A 16,508-nucleotide genomic window follows, 5' to 3' on the forward strand; every position below is an offset into this window, starting at 1 on the left:
CTTTGTCAAGTTGAGAGAACAACTCAAATACTGTATCTTCAATAGTGAAGATTTGTTTATGGAATTCATATCCCACCTCTCCTCCTGAAAACTCAGGGTGACAAACATAGGCACATTTCAAAAAAGAATTCTAAAACAGTTAAAGCATTCTAAAAACAGCTACAGTAAAAAAATATTATTCTATCCAGTGATCTCAGGGTTGTTGAAAACAGTATTCTTTAGTATTCACTAAATGCCTGGGGTAAACAAGAATGTTTTCAAATTCCTTCTAAATATTAATGATGGAGAGAGAGACATACACCTCAAAGTTCTACCCCAAAATGGACTTAATTCGTGTTCACTTCACCTGCAAATTATGGGAACTGCTTTCAGATGTAGTTCTGAGATTTTAAAATGAATTTTGTGAACTTGGTTAAACTGAACTAGTTCATTCCAAGCACCGCAAATAGCCAAATTCACACAAGCAGTCACCCTGCCACTGTTTTAAATGAAACTACGTAGAAGTTTTTTGTGCACTCTATTGTTCATATGCAGTGACTCACTGCATGGGTCCAAATGTTTCCCTTGTTAAACTTACCCTCCTCCTTTTACTTTTGGGGATAAAAAGTCTCCAGAAAAGAATTGCCAACTTACCACATGGAAGGGCTTCCATAAATTTAGCTGGAGTTTAAAGTCACCATTATCCCATTGTTTCTGTGCATTAGTCTGCCGTTTCACAAGGGAACACAGTGACCATGTTTTCCTGTCACCATATGTCAAGATTGCTGGCTTATAGTTTACCAAAAATAAGCAGTGTGTTGGTGCATGCTGCCCAACTGTTCCTATTTCACTCCTATGCAGCATGAGCAGCAGAAACTAGAAGCCTCAATTAAATATGGCTTCCTATGCTGTCTGAACCCAGGACCCTAGTCTGTTGTTCTTTAAGAAGTCAGCAATTTCCAGTTTTTAAAAAATGGCATGGTAGAGCGCAACAAACTAGGATCCTGGGTTGGATGTAATGAGAAGCCAAATAGCGGCTTCCTGGTGTTTTGCTCCTCCCTTAGTGTAAGTGAGAGCAATTAGAAAGCATGCACCAGCACACAGTTTGCTTCTGATAAGCTAGCAATAATGGCTTACTGTGACATGTGAATTAGGCAGATTTCACTCTCCTGCTCATACAGAGAAAAGCAACTATCAATTAAGTGGTTCTGGGTTACATGAACTACCGTATTTTCCGGCGTATAAGACGACTGGGCGTATAAGACGACCCCCGACTTTTGAGAAGATTTTCCTGGATTAAAAAGTAGTCTTATACGCCAGAATATACAGTATTTGTTTGGTCCTGTGATAATTATCTATTCAGACTAATTTTACTGATTCCTTTCCTTGCTATCATTGAATCGGTTTGTAATCAGGAGAGATCCTTCTGAATTGGAAGTGTGACATTTATGAAATAGATTAAGACTGTGATTTGTATACTAACCTCTAGTGCCATTATAGTCTAGTGTTACTATAAATTAATCCTCAATGTACTGGTGGCGGGGGGAAGAAAGGAAAGAAAAAAGGGAGCATGAATTTTACTTCAATTAATTGCAGAACATCAGGCAAGACACTCCTTTTAGCCGCTCTGGTGTAATATGAAGTAATCCCAGTAAACTTCATCTGAACCACTAAGAGTAACTGAATATAGAATAGGGGCTACTGTGTATAAATAGCTCTACCTAAAAACATAACAAAGACTTCATTGTACTCCACAGTGCAGGGCCAATAAATGAATTCAAGAGACACTTAGATGTGTTTCTGGAAAAGGAGGGGCCTGAGTGGTCTGGTGGGAAAGCAGGAAGGTGGGATTAAGTTAAATTAAAATGCGGTTGGCATGTTGGGCTGGATGGCCTCTTCCTGCTCCTATCATCTTGTACAGCTTTTAAAACAGGCTCAGCTACAAATCAGGATTTTGCACTGAACAAACAAGTCTTGTACGTTGTGGGATAAGAGCAGCACTCCAACTTGAAGGCAAGGTTTTTGTTAGAAAGATGTTTGCCATTAGGAATGCTTATTTCAGATGTGATTTTAAGTCATGTTTTCCACAGTTTTTAAGTTTCTGTATAGAAAGTGAGAGCTTTGAAATTTGAAGCAGAAGATAACATTTCTAAGGACTGGGGCAGAAATAAAAACTAACTAGGGCTTAGGGATCAGGAACAGGTTGTGGGATTTTGTGCTTTCTACTTCTCTCTAGTTTGTTATTGCATGCTAAAGCCATCATTCTACAGATGCACCAAGATTTGGTGCCATCCATATGTGTTCAGAAGCACTGTGGGGATCAGCTTAATGGGGGTTGGTGAATTCAATAGACTCACTTGATACATTCGAGGGGGGGATCAAGCAGGGTGGGGGTACAGAGCATGCACAATTGCATAACAGACTTCCAAAATCCTAGTTAAAAATTGAAATCAGTGAATAGCCTATAGGTGCATTCAAATGAACATCTCTCCCTTTATTAAGCTGAGATATACAAAACATTTTGCCCATGCAAGAACCCCTTCACAGCAAACAGAGACTGAACCAAGAAGACTCTAATTAAACATGATTTCCCATTTTGTCTGAACTGGGAAACTGTATTTACAATCTTTTGGAACAAGACAGGATATTCAGTTACAATGTGAACATATTAGCTTAATAAGCAAAGATGTGACAACCCAGGCCTATAACTCACTCAGTGACATACCAACATCTGCCATTTATTTTAATCCTACCCATCCCCAGTTTAGATGTTTTGAAAATGAAAAGATGATTCAGGGTTTTTCTTTTTCTATAAGCATCTTAACAGATTTATTTGTTTGTTTAGGTCAGTGCTGTCAAGTATCCCATTTTCCCCGGGAATCTCCCTTATTTCAAGCAGTTTCCCGCTGCTATCCCTTATTTTTTATATCCCTTTAATTTCCCGTATTTTCTAAGGAAGCAGCTCCTCTCCCTTCCCCTGCTGGCCAGGGACTGGGAAGACCTCGCCTCCTTGCAGCCTCAAAGCAAGCGGGAGCCATTTCCCACGCTTACAGGCGTCGTAGCCCACGGGCAGCGTTTCCAAAATACAGTAAGCCTACTGCGCGCGTTCACACCAGTGCCACCCACTTTTGCTTCTGGCTCTGCCCACCACTGCCATGTGACTGTCCCCGGGATAGGTGAGGCTGCTGATCCCTTATTTTCAAATCCGAAACTTGACAGCTATGGTTTGGGTGGAACATTAATTTGTGTTTTCAGGTTCTGTCCCTGGCTCTCACACCTATGAAAACTACTGAGCAGCTGACAGATTAGACAGTTCATGCCTATAAAATGCAAGACAGACACAAGAGAAGAGCAGGATCAAAAGGAAATCTTTTATCGAGCCTAATGTAATACTTTGTAATGTAATACTTTGAATCACTTCATCAAGCCAATTTTCATGCTTGTTTTTAAGTTTGGTAGAAAAGTCACAAGTGGAAAAATTAAGTAAAGAACACTGGTTAGCCACAAAACTGGACACACCTGGCTGCATAACCACCAAAAGAAACTGACTTCATTAGTTCTAGGGGCAGGGGAGTAAAATTTATATATGAAATCTGCCTGCACCAGTAGAATTGCTGAGGCCAAAGGCTTTCTTTCTGTTTTTACAGCTGTGTCAAGTTTTGGGTCTCAACTCTTGCCAACAATCAAGAGAGCTGAAGGAGCCCAGGTTAAAGGGTCCCAAAACTTTGCAGCTGAGATTCAGATTGCAACAATTTTAACAACTAGTCTATGAATTAATACACCATTTAAAACAGGGATAAGCATAAATTTGAAGTGAAAATGCAATGGATTGCATTGGTTCAAACCATGATATCCTTACATCTGTAATACCAGATGGCATGTTCTAAAACTAAACAAAGCCACCAGATGAAATACATAATTTTAACATCCATTTTCTCTACACGTTGCCAGCTATGAAAGCAATGTTTCACTTGCCTTGCCAAAATATTATCTAAGTTTTATTTTCTTCAGCATAGTTATCTTTCAAAAGTATTCCAATTAACTGCAGACCTTTTTATAATGTCTTCATAAAGCTTGCGCCTAAATGACGTTTCTTTGTAAAAGTATAGCTGAACTTCCTTGTGCCTGTTACTTATACTGCTATATCTATATACTATGTTGCTATGAAATGACCCATTTATGCTTTCGTATAGAACTCAAAACTGATAGATCTCAAATCAAAATTCTGAAAGTCGAAAGTCCTTCTAACTTTGAGTAAGCAAGTTTCATAGGTTGAAATCCCCCTTTTGGCCTAGAAAGGTATCATCAACATTCTGGAATGAGCACTCGTTGTTTGAGCTAGTTTACTTTCTCTGCCATGAATTCTTAACATAAAAGTGAGTCCTTCTGTTTTAAGGAACATCATTGTTTGGATCAGCAGAACAAGAAAACTATGGAATCAGACTTTCTTACTAGATGACGATAACAAAAATTCTCAGGTAATATTAATATAAGAAATAATAATTGCACTTTTCTGTGTGTGAAAATTCAGAAAAATATGTATTTTTGGCCTTCATATACAGCTTAAGAAGCCAGTGTCAGGTATCTATCTACAAAAATGACAAAGACTTAGGGCTTTACAAATGTTATTCAAACTACACTCTGTCTTTCAATACCACTCCATTTTCTTCTTTATTACTAACCCATAACTGAAACAAAGCTTGCAGTAGTTTCAACCACACAGTCTCATTATAGTTAAATGATTCTCTATATTAATTAATAAAGCAGGTATAATAGTTTGCAAAATGAGACATCCCCATCCCTATTAGCAGGGTTGGGGAACTAGAGAGTCTTCAAATGCTGTTGGGAGTCCAACTCCCCTCAGCTCCAGCCAGAATGGTCAATGAGCAGGGATGAAGGGAGCTGGAATCCTACAACATCTGGAAGGCGTCAGCTTCCTCATCCCTGATCCATAGGTTTGCAATATTTTTTTCTTGTACAAGTATTTTTATTTGTCAGGTAGGAAATAGCAATGTTTTGAACTTTAATCTTGGATACATTTAGAGATGCAACACTTCCAGACATTTTGAAGCCATGGAGAATAATTGCTCTACAATCTCAAAACTAAATCAAACATCACCAGAAGGAGGTATCTGAAGAAGTGTGCATGCACACGAAAGCTCATACCAAGAACAAACTTAGTTGGTCTCTAAGGTGCTACTGGAAGGAATTTTATTATTTTTTATTTTATCACCAGAAGGAAGCAAGGAACAATTCAAAGAAAGCTAGGTCATGTATGGTCTTTTCATCATGATGGCAGCGCTCTCTAGATTCAGAAATGCATAAGGAATTTGTGTGCTGTATATGCCTACAGTTTACTCAGGAATAAGGCACTCTGCTATAGACTGATATAAAAATAACAGTATTACCTGTATACACCCTTTTCTTAAAAACTATATCACTCATTCAAAGAGAAAAAAATATTGCATGAGAAGTTTTTTCCTTATAGTGTTCCCCAAAATTTTCAGTGTTCCCCCTGGAAAATTATTTTAAAGTTCTTGAAAAAATATTTCTGTGTTTCCCCCAGGCCTTCACATCATTAACTATGAGTTGGTAGAATTACTACTGAGAAAGTAAAACTGAATACAGTACCTTATAAAAAATATCCTGTGGCAATGCCAGGAGGGTTTTTTCTTTTTCTTTCTTTTTGCCTCCCCCTTTATTACATGACAGGGTTTGCTTTTTTAATCACATTGGTGAAACTGACCAAATCTAGCATATTTTCAGAAAGCATAATTTGATTGGATTTGACTTTCTGAAATAAATATTGCTTGATTAGCTAATTGTTAGCTTGTTGCTCTGGGCAGCTGATGGTATATCCTTGACCTTCCTATGCTCTGACTGCTGCTTACTTTAATTACCATATATACTTGAGTATAAGCCTAGTTTTTCAGCACATTTTTTGTGCTGAAAAAGCTGCCCTCGGCTTATACTTGAGTGAGGCGGGCGGTGGGGGCGGCGAGAAAGAAGCCCTTTCTCTCCGCTTGTGCTGCCACCCGCTCTCCCCAGTCAACCATTCCTTAAGAAGCATACAAGAACAGCGGTTCTTTACTCTCCCCAGGCAGCTTGTTCCATTCCTGAACTGCTCGCATAAATGCAAACTTGCAAAAGGCAGCCCAAAGGGCTGCTTTCGGGCTGCTCGTTCCTCCTCCTCCTTCACAGCGGCAAAGGTGAACCGGCTTATACTCGAGTCAATAAGCTTTCCCAGGTTTTTGTGGGAAAATTAGGTGCCTCGGTTTATATTCGGGTCGGCTTATATTCGGGTATATACGGTAGTTCTCAGCATTAGGCGGCACACTTTTTTATAGGCTGGAAGGATTATTTGAAAACCTCCACTGTGAGCTCATCATAGGAGCAGCAAGCTGACTTCTTCTCAGGTACGGAGTGATGGGAGTGTCTAAGAGAGTGGCTAACACCTCTCTACAGCAACCCATGAAGTCATAGCAACTGCTGTCCATTCTGTGTAAGTAGTCAGAATGCATTTTTTCCCCATCAAGGATGAACACTTGCAAAGAATCAGTCCACAGTGCAATAATTGGACACTATCATTAGATTATTGCTGGCAGCAAGAAATCACTGGCCTTTGCCCAACCTAGCATTTATACCTCATTTTGCCAAGTCAGCCTATCTATTCTCCAATGGTTGAGGAGTTGCCTGCTAATTTCACACAGCTATGTTAAGGATTTCAGCCGAACCTAACAACTACAGCAGGAGTTAGCAACCTTTTTCAGCCATGGGCCTATCCACCATCCCTCAGACCATGTGGTGGACCGGATTATATTTTTTGGGGGGAAATGAACAAATTCCTATGCCCCACAAATAACCCAGAGATGCATTTTAAATAAAAGGACACATTCTACTCATGTAAAAACACCAGGCAGGCCCCACAAATAACCTAGAGATGCATTTTAAATAAAAGGACACATTCTACTCATGTAAAAACACGCTGATTCCCGGCCTGTCCGTGGGCCAGATTGAGACGGCAACTGGGCTGCATCCGACCCATGGACCTTAGGTTGCCTACCCCGAAACTACAGGGTTGTGGTAAGAATAAAATGGAGAGGGGGATGCCACCTTGAGCTCCTTGAAGGCAAGGCAGGTGGGATATAAATGCAATAAATTAAAACAAAAACACATGGATGAATACATATTAGCTGTTGCAGTTACCTCAGTGTGAGATATTTAAATTTAGCTTAAGATGAAGCTTATGGCTAGTTGTACTTGTACGTGAGAAAAGATCATTGGAAACACCATCTGTTCACTGTTCTGCTCAGTCACTCTTCCAAATATATTAAATAGTAAAATCTTAGATGGACCACATGGCTAAGGCAATCTGAATTCTGAAGCACTGGCTTCCTGACACCAACACAACATGACAGTCATGTGATAAAAGAATCTGTGCCAACGACTACTTACTCCCATGACCTTCCCACGTTGCTCAACATCTTCCCACATAGAATGAACTATATAGCGACACATGTATTTTCCTGTTCGTCCTTCCTGCTTCATTCGTACTAAACACATCCTAGAGGATAGCAAAGGAAACACATTAGATTCTGGAAATCTTGACTTTAGGAGTATGAGAAGTACAAAGGGGAGACAAAGAAGGAGATGCAACTGGTACATGATCCAGGAATATAGAGCAGCAGTGTGTCTGATAACAATGTAAGCACTATCCTGTAAACTGTAAGCTCCGTGGGACCATGGACATGCCCATTTTTACTATAAAACTTTTGTCAAATGTTCCCTGTATTAACAACAACAAAAATGAGGATCCCAAAGTGGCAGAGACCAAGCACTGTAAGCTCTCGCTGATGGAACAAGAACCAAATGTTTTTTTCAAGTAACACTTAGCCCAACGCTTTAAAAGATGCTGTATATTTGGATGTTTAGTGCTGTCACAGAGCAGTGTTGCAGCACCCTGAATGAGGTCATGGAATCTGTTTATTTTTTAAAAAGCAGTACCTCATTTACAACAACTGCCACTTGAGGTTAAATGACACAGGTTCTTAGCTTTTCTAACTACATCAACACAGCTGCAAAACTTTTTATTGTTTTACCATAAGGTCATGTTTCATAATATATTCAATTATTCAACAACCAAACCATATTTTGAGTATAGGTAAGTTTTGCTTTAGAGATGTATTAATATCTGGGATTTTAAAAAAAGACTATCCATGTTATTTTAAAAAGATAATTATCTTAGAAATATGAACAGGACAAGTTTATTCTATGCTATGGGCGTATATCTGTGGAACATATAACAGGGCCTCAAGAGAGGATGGTGATTGATTGATTGATTGATTGATTGATTGAACTTGTATACTGCCCTATACCTGGAGGTCTCAGGTTGGTTCACAGACCTACAGGCAGGTATCAGCAAGAAAAAGCAACCTTTCAGGTGGCACTTCCTCTCCTTACCTGCTGCAATCCTAATAATTATCATGCTTCAGTTGATGCTATTTGCATTTTTTTAAAAAAACACCTGCTAATTAAATGCAAAGATCCATTTATGACTCACTTGGTCTTCAGATATCTTTGGTTTCGAACACCTCAGCTTGGAGCAAATTGGTGTGCAAGCTGTAGGATATGTATCCAAAATGCACAGCTTGTACCTGCCCACTGAAGACTACTTCTGAGTACTATCCATCTCCTGGAATAGCTGTCCTCAGTTTTGTTTTGGGGGTTTTATTTTAATCACCATTAAGCACTTAGAGCTCTCTAATAAAACATCACAGTTTCCCACTCTCCTGTTCAGCATTTTAGAAAGGGATAAACAAATGAGGCTTGCACACTGAAATTGATGAGCACAGGGCTGCCTCAACCTGGCATCTTCAGCCTTAGGGCAAAGTGCAATCTGAGTTGTGAATGCAGGCAACACATAATAGCTTGAATGATTAAAGTATCATTGAGATGTAATTAGATGCAAGGGTACCAGAAATATTTGGAATACATTCAACACTTACTTTTGAAAATACAAGTACAGCAAAATAAAAAATAATAAAAATCCTTCCAGTAGCACCATAGAGACCAACTAAGTTTGTTATTGGTATGAGCTTTTGTGTGCATGCACACTTCTTCAGATACAAGTACAGCAATTAGCATGGCTGCTTTGGGCTACTGTGATGGCCATCTACAGAGCTAGTTACTGGCAATTCTATGAGTCTAACAGCAGCAATTAAGAATGAACATTCAGAGGATAAGATCATTATTTTTATTTTTATTTATTGCACTTATTAGTCAATTTTATTTACACAATGTAACCCAAAGCAACTTGCAAAATTAGTTTCTGGCCACAAGAGTCAGTTTCAACTTAAATTTGGTGCAGGGCAGGGTCCAAGGCACAGTCCACTTCAGAAAAAGCAAGGCTCCCCTTGCCCCTGCTCCAGGGTGGATAAATAAAGCCTGTCACAGTGCAGGCAATTCACTCCAGGGCTTTTTTGTTGCACTCAAAATGAAATATCTATAACTTTTATTTGGGGTGTGTGTGTGGAATTTAAGGAAATGGTATATCCTTATTAGGGAGTGAATTCTGACAAATTTCAGGAGGATACAAGCTGTGGTTTTCCTGCAAGGGCAGCCGTTGCAGTTGGGCGGAGAGGGGAGATAAAAAAGAAATCACTTAAAGTTAGTATGAGTTTTTATTTGTTTTAGTCTAGTGTGATTTTTACTTTCTCTATGTTTTAAATCATGGCTGTAAATTTTTAGTAAGAATTTCAGTGTTTAAATCATTTTTGTAAACTGCTTTGATTCCCCCCCCAAAAGTGGTATATAAATTGTATGAAACAAACAAACAAACAAATAGGTACTGGGGTGTGGGGAACTCCCTGCCTATTGACACCAGACAGGTACCATTGCTGTAATCTTTTCAGCGCCTTATTAACACATTTTTGTCCAGGCAAGTCTTTCCAGACATGCATGTGATGAATGCATATGATTTCAGCTGTTTCATCTCAACTGTTGATTTTAATTATACAGCGGAACCTTGGTTTTCGAACATAATCCGTTCTGGAAGACTGTTCGACTTCCAAAACATTTAAAAACTGAGGATCAATGGGCGGTCAGCAAAATCCATTGGAAAAAATGGAGAAACGCGCCTTGGAAGCTGTTCGACTTCCAAGGCATGTTCGAAAACGGAAGCAATTACTTCCAGGTTTTTGGCATTTGGGTTCCGAATCCTTTGGCTTCTGAGACGCTCGAAAACTGAGGTTCCACTGTATTTGAATTCTTTAAATACATTGTCTTTTATTAAAATGTTGATGCTTGTTTCTTGTAAACCTCTTAGAGAGTCTATTTCCAATCAAGTGGAATATAAGTTTGTTAAATAATTAAAAATAATTAAATAAACAAGATAAATATATGCTTCCGCGCTTTTGCTCATATACGCCAAAGGTTATTTTTCTTCAACATTCTTCCTCAAGAACACTGAGATTGGAGAGTCAAAGTAAAACAGTTCCATTTGATTACAAGCTTGACTTGTCAATCACAAGAGAGCATTCCCTCCTTAGCTTCCCATCCTGGTGTCTACTCTCCCTTCCCTCACAGCCTACCTAGTATTTCCTTTTCAAGGTAAGCTTAAATACGTTAGTTTTGCTGTTAGCAGAAACTTTCCTGCAACATTTTTAGACATCTGAATCACTGAGCCACCACAGGACCTCACTTTACTTCAAGTACTGGTTCAGATCCTCAGTTCACCTTGGGACATAACCAAAATCCCCCCAAAGCACCCTATATTAGCTCAGAATTCACGTATCTCTGCATCACACATTTATTTCCCCAACCCAGTGATTAATGTGCTCTAATAAGGGGCTTTCTTAAATTTACTCATCAGATGCATACACACTTTAATCTTTCAGGTGTCTCATTTTCTGAATGCCTATTGTAAGCTAACACCACACACCACTGGAATAAAGGTATCTGAAGAAATGTGCATGCACACGAAAGCTCATACCAATAACAAACTTAGTTGGTCTCTAAGGTGCTGCTGCAAGGAATTTTATTTTTTATTTTGTTTCCACTGGAATAAAGTTCATAATATCATTTGGATCCCTGAAGTAATTGAGAAAGCTTGGAAAAGAAAAGATGAAAAAAGTACACATGCTATCTGGGTCATGTGGTTACACTTTGTTCGGTGACACCTTTTGAGCGTCTGTATTGGTAGACTCAAATCTAGTGCTATTAACTTTCAGAGAGGCAAGCAATTGGAAAAATAATTTCCTTCCTTCTGCATCATTGCTATATCACTTTGACCTTTTCAAACACGTAACTTTAGATGAAAACTATATTTTGCCTAATTATTTTTCTTGGCCAGTTATTTAACAAATGAAGGAAAAACTCACTTTCTGAGGTGTTAAATATTCTACATGCAACCAACCTGGCATTCACTTAATCTGTAGGTACATTTTAGAGGTGCAAATGTAAATGTCAGTGGTATAATTTGTTAAAGGCTTCTGACAACCAGAAAGTAAAATCACCACAGGTTCTCACAATTCAAACCACTTTTACGTAAATGTGAAATTTTCCTATAACAGCTAAATAAGAGACCTTTCCATTCAAAGTGAATGAAACCTTTATATATTTATTTATTTTAAAGTTATTCCTAGCCATATCCGTCCCACTACTAGACTTTAGAAATAACTACAAATATTAGGCTTCTTTGACCTTTGTTTTTTAAAAAAATGCCCACAAGTCCAATATTTTTGTCACTAGCAGTGACAGACTTCTGTAGTTGGTATAGATGTTGCAGAATTCCGAAAATACAGCTTTTGGGGGGCAGAAAAATATAGCTTTAAAAGTTTTGCTTACCAGACATGAAGCTGTGCTACTAAAAACCATGAGTTCAACGTGTCAGGCATCTGAAATTCTTAAAATATATATATATATAATTATTTTTAAAATCCATTACTTTAATCTTTTTTTAAAAAAAGTAAATGAATTTACACAATTTTTTTAATGTTTGATGCTTTATTATGTTTTTATATGTATTGGAAGCTGCCCAGAGTGGCAGGGGAAACCCAGCCAGATGGGCAGGGTATTATTATTATTATTAAATAATAATAATAATAATATCATTGAGATTTCTTATTTGCCCTTCAACAGTAAGGCCCCAGGGCAGGTTACAACAACATAAAATACAGTATTAAAAATATTGTAACAAAATCAAATGTTTTCCTATGCAAAGTTTAAAAATGAATGATAATTTGCTATGCAGTTAATACCACAAGGAAGATATATTGCCTATCAACAAAACCTCCATCTTACCTGGAATGAGCTTCAGCTTATTGCTCCTTATCAGGTTTTAGACTGAGCTATGACACTGATTCACTGTTGGTGGGCAATTCATGAAACAGGGAGATGTCCAAACTGTTCTGGATGGGGCTGGATACAGTGGGGGCTCATGGGGCACCCACGGCATGCAGCACCTTCAAATGGTTAAGCCTGGTACACCAACTGCAGCTGTGGGCAGCTGCCCCCCCCCATTAAGTAAATAAACAGAAATGCTTAACTAGCTGACTGATTGCATTGCAGGTATTTTGGTTCTGCTCTGCCCCCCAGCATAAAGCCTGCCTCCCCTTTAAAATTAAACCCTGGCTATGCCCATGGCTACAGCCTGTCTTAAAAAACAAAACAAAACAGGCAGCAGCTATCCACATCCACACCTCATCTATATTATTGCAATGTGCTATAGTACTTTTTAAGACTTTTTGGAAACTTTTGTTACTGGACAATAGAAGAACTAGGCTACTAACTGGGATCACTTCTTAAATAACTGTAGTGGCTGCAGCATATTTCCAGACAGTTCAAGGGCCTGGGGGTCACATTTAATGGCTTAGGACTCAAGATACTTGACCACACAAGCCTGCCCAAATTTTCCAGTATGTGAAGGCTCTTCTCTAAGTTACTGTCTCCTGAAATTAGGTGATTACCAGGCAGAGGCAGTTTTATCACCCATTATGTGGAATGCCCTCTTGAAGGACTTTTGCCTGGTACCAAGTTTGATGTCTTTTCCAGCATATTTGCCCAGGCTTTTCAGCATGTTACCAAAGTTGTTTTAAACCAATGGTTCTGCTAGACTTAATACTCTCCTGTGCTTCTATTGCTTCATGTTTAATTTTATTTGCTATTTTATTGTCAGAGTCACCTTTGGTTTTTCTTAAACTGGAGGATCATAGAATCACAGAATTGTGGAGCTGAGAGGGGCCTTAAGGGTTACCTAGTCCAAACCCCTGCAATGCAGGAGTCATAGCTAAATGCAGGAATCACAGCTAAGCATATAAACATTTTAAATAAACAACAAATGCTGTATTTTGAGTGAGCAAGGTGTTAACATAAGAATGTAATACCAAGATCATGAACTGTCATCATTAATATATTTGCCTTAAAATGTGTCCTGCGACCTCTCACCTCTGCAGAGGAGGAAGACAACCCCCACTGTATCCCTATGGCTCTGGGGGATTTTCTCAGCTGTAACTAGTGGTGGTTCTGTCAAAGAATGCTCCCTTTTCAGCCTCAGACAATTGGTCCATATAGCTCAAAATCGTCTGCATGCTGACTGACAGCAGATCCTCAGGGTTTCAGACAGGAAACAGGCCTACCTGAAGATGGCAGGGACTAAAACTGGGATACATGTACTCTAACACTGAACTATGGCCCCCTCCCTTCAAGCTGTAGCTGACCTCTGAAATGGGGAAATGATTAGCACTGTCAAAATTATCACTCCCAAATATCCACTCTTACAAGTGAGAACCAGATCGGCTCTCTAGTTTCTGGGAGCTTCAATTAATTAAAAAAACTGCAGGGATGAAAGTGGCAGCAAGCAAAGACTTATGATGAACCCAACTGGTGTTGTCCACCTCTGCTTTTGATCCTTGCTCTTCATGGCTTAAGGTGGAGTGGAGAAGCTGACCTAGTAGATTTCCTAAACAGCCTACATCAGGGATACTTACAGCATCAATTCCTTCTACCAATCTTGCCAATCCACCCAGATCACTGGGAGAGGTCTTCCTACATTTCCCAACGCCATTTGATAGTGGGAACATGTGGGAAAACTCTGTTACGGCACCCTTTCTAGAACTCTGTATCTTCAGAGAGTTATATGGCACCTTCTCTGGTGACACATCACCACTTTCTGAAATTTTTTATTCATTAGGCAAGCCTTCTGTCTGCAACTTGGTTAATTTTAAATGTTTATTTCTTTAGTTTTTGTGGTTTTATTGATTCTGTTATAAACTGGAACGGTAAGGAAAACCCTTTCTTAATGGATTAATGATTTCTGGTTGTCCACTCAGTTGCTCATTATACACTCTTCTATTAGTTGAAACCCACTCTTTTGTTTAACAGCCAACTCATTAATTATTATTGCAGCACCATATTAATGATAGTTCTCTTCCAAACATGGGCTTCATATTCCATTCTGTGCTTGACTAATTAAAGGATCATAGGATGGTTGAAAAACAAGTTGAGCATACAGGAGTGGCAACAGGGCAGGAAACTCAGTGCCTAGGTTACCTGCAGTGACAGTGAAGACTAGTGTTTTCATATTGGTGAGATTTGTTTTTTTGTTTTTTTTTAAGTAGGTTGGATATGAATGACCTCTTTCTTTTCCTTTTAAATATGCAATATGTTGGCTGTATAGTGGGCTTTGTTTCATAAGAACTGTTCCTTATAACAGGCAGAAATAAGTGTAGGCATACACACTTATAAGGAAATAAGCAAGATTTGAGCATTAAACCCACGTTTCAGGCTGTCCTACTTCCTCCATAACCTAAGGGTGGGGATGTAATAGAAGTGAATAAGAGATGAGAGATGGAAAACTTACTGTTAAAGAATTCCTCATAGTCTGTTTTCTCCACACAGCATGTGTACATTCGCAGGGCTGCTATTTTGATTTTCTGGAGAGGAAAAACAATTGCTTTTAGTACTCACAACATGCATAATGTGACAATTTTCATTAATCACACCAAATACACTTCTTCTGCTATCAAAACTATACATTTGTTTAGGGACTGTAATAAAATAGTCTGGCTATCTTAAAACATTTGCATAAATAATTGTGGAGATGGCCTTCAGTCTTCTGAGATACTTATATTATTGTGTTATGTTTGTTGCTATTTAACTGTGAAGCACTCTCCCATACTGAAAACAAACCAAAATACTAAGTTAAATTTTGGGTTATCATATCGATGACTCCAAATGCTCAAACTGACTAGTCAGCAGTGCACCATTTTTATCAACATCTGCCAAGGTTTTTTGCATGCATTTCAGCTCTTCACACATTTAGCCCATCTAAATTTCTGTTAATGACAATCATGAGCAATACTGTTTTCTAATGTGTTTGCTGTTTCATTCAATTATATGGAGATCTGATGAGTAAGTTCATAAATGAAAAAAATATTTGCATACTGTACTCACTTCTAAGACTAGCCCTTCCAAGGTCTCGTTTCATGTATACCATTTATACATTGACACATTAGTGAATATTCCAGCCAATTTTTTTCCTACTCCTCCAATAAGATTTGACACAGTTCCATGTTCTTAAGTCAAGAAACACATTATGTTTACTGGATTTTCCTGCCACAGAATGATATTTTGTTCGGCTGGCAATATTCTGAAACTTATACTGGCTAGTAGCCACCATCTCTTTTTAGTCCAGGAAATTATGACTAACCAATTTATTATTTACACTAACAATTTCTTGGGCAGTAAAAATTATAGCAATTGATTAATTAGTTCTTCAGGTCCTCTAATCCTAACCCTTCCCCTTTCTAAGAACTCCAACTTGTCTAGACCAGTTTTTTTTGTTTTTTTTTAAACCAACAACAGTATAGGAGACTGCAAGCCAATTTCCAGACAGGTTTCTGGTGAGCCTCTGCAAAGTTAAAATAAAGACAAAGAAAGAGCAGGACACTCAATACTCCTCCATCTCAGATCTAGGAAAAAGCAAGAGCAGCAAGAGAAAAAGACCCTCAAAGGGCCCATAATGGAAATTATAATGAAAACAAAGATCATCTGGAAAATAAGCTGAATGAGCCCACAGTGACAACATATCAGAGAATATATGGCACTTGTGAAGGAGTACATGCTCTGTGCAGTTTCGAGTACTAGGCTTAATGAATGCACGTATACAAAAGATGGACTGAGGATCTTCACCTTATGCAAATCACCCACAAGTTACAGCCCCATTTTATTCCCTATTATACTTGTTGCAGTTGCTGAAATACAAAACTAACTTCTTCACTACAGCAAAAGTGTGCTCTGGCATTAGCTCAGGCTCCACCCACTCCAGATTTTTTTAAGCCCTTTGTGTTGGCATTTCTGTGCTATATAGAACTTTTTTTTTTTTTTTTTGAGAACCAGAGCCAAAGGATTCAAAAGCACAAGGAGCCCCTTTGTGCTACTGCTAGAAGCCCAGAGCCTAATGCTATATTCCAGAATATAGATTGGGCTCTTTAGTTCCAATTTGATTGGCCAAGTATTTATTTAAACTGCAT

The 16,508-nt window shown here is 38.6% G+C and overlaps 1 protein-coding gene across 3 annotated transcripts in view; it reads right to left on the reverse strand.

Moving 5' to 3' along the window:
• The window catches only part of LOC117048835 (ubiquinol-cytochrome-c reductase complex assembly factor 1), a 41,294-nt gene that overhangs the window by 10,721 nt on the left and 14,065 nt on the right, over positions 1 to 16,508 (reverse strand). For all 3 annotated transcript variants that reach the window (XM_033153173.1, XM_033153175.1, XM_033153174.1), the window contains 3 exons: positions 14,837 to 14,909; positions 11,824 to 11,881; positions 7,435 to 7,543 (listed from right to left, as the gene is read on the reverse strand). In XM_033153173.1, coding sequence (XP_033009064.1) covers positions 7,435 to 7,543; positions 11,824 to 11,881; positions 14,837 to 14,909 — 240 coding nt within the window. The remainder of the gene's footprint in view (positions 1 to 7,434; positions 7,544 to 11,823; positions 11,882 to 14,836; positions 14,910 to 16,508) is intronic.

The sequence above is a fragment of the Lacerta agilis genome, chromosome 6, assembly GCF_009819535.1.
Source record: "Lacerta agilis isolate rLacAgi1 chromosome 6, rLacAgi1.pri, whole genome shotgun sequence".
Lineage (NCBI taxonomy): Eukaryota > Metazoa > Chordata > Lepidosauria > Squamata > Lacertidae > Lacerta > Lacerta agilis.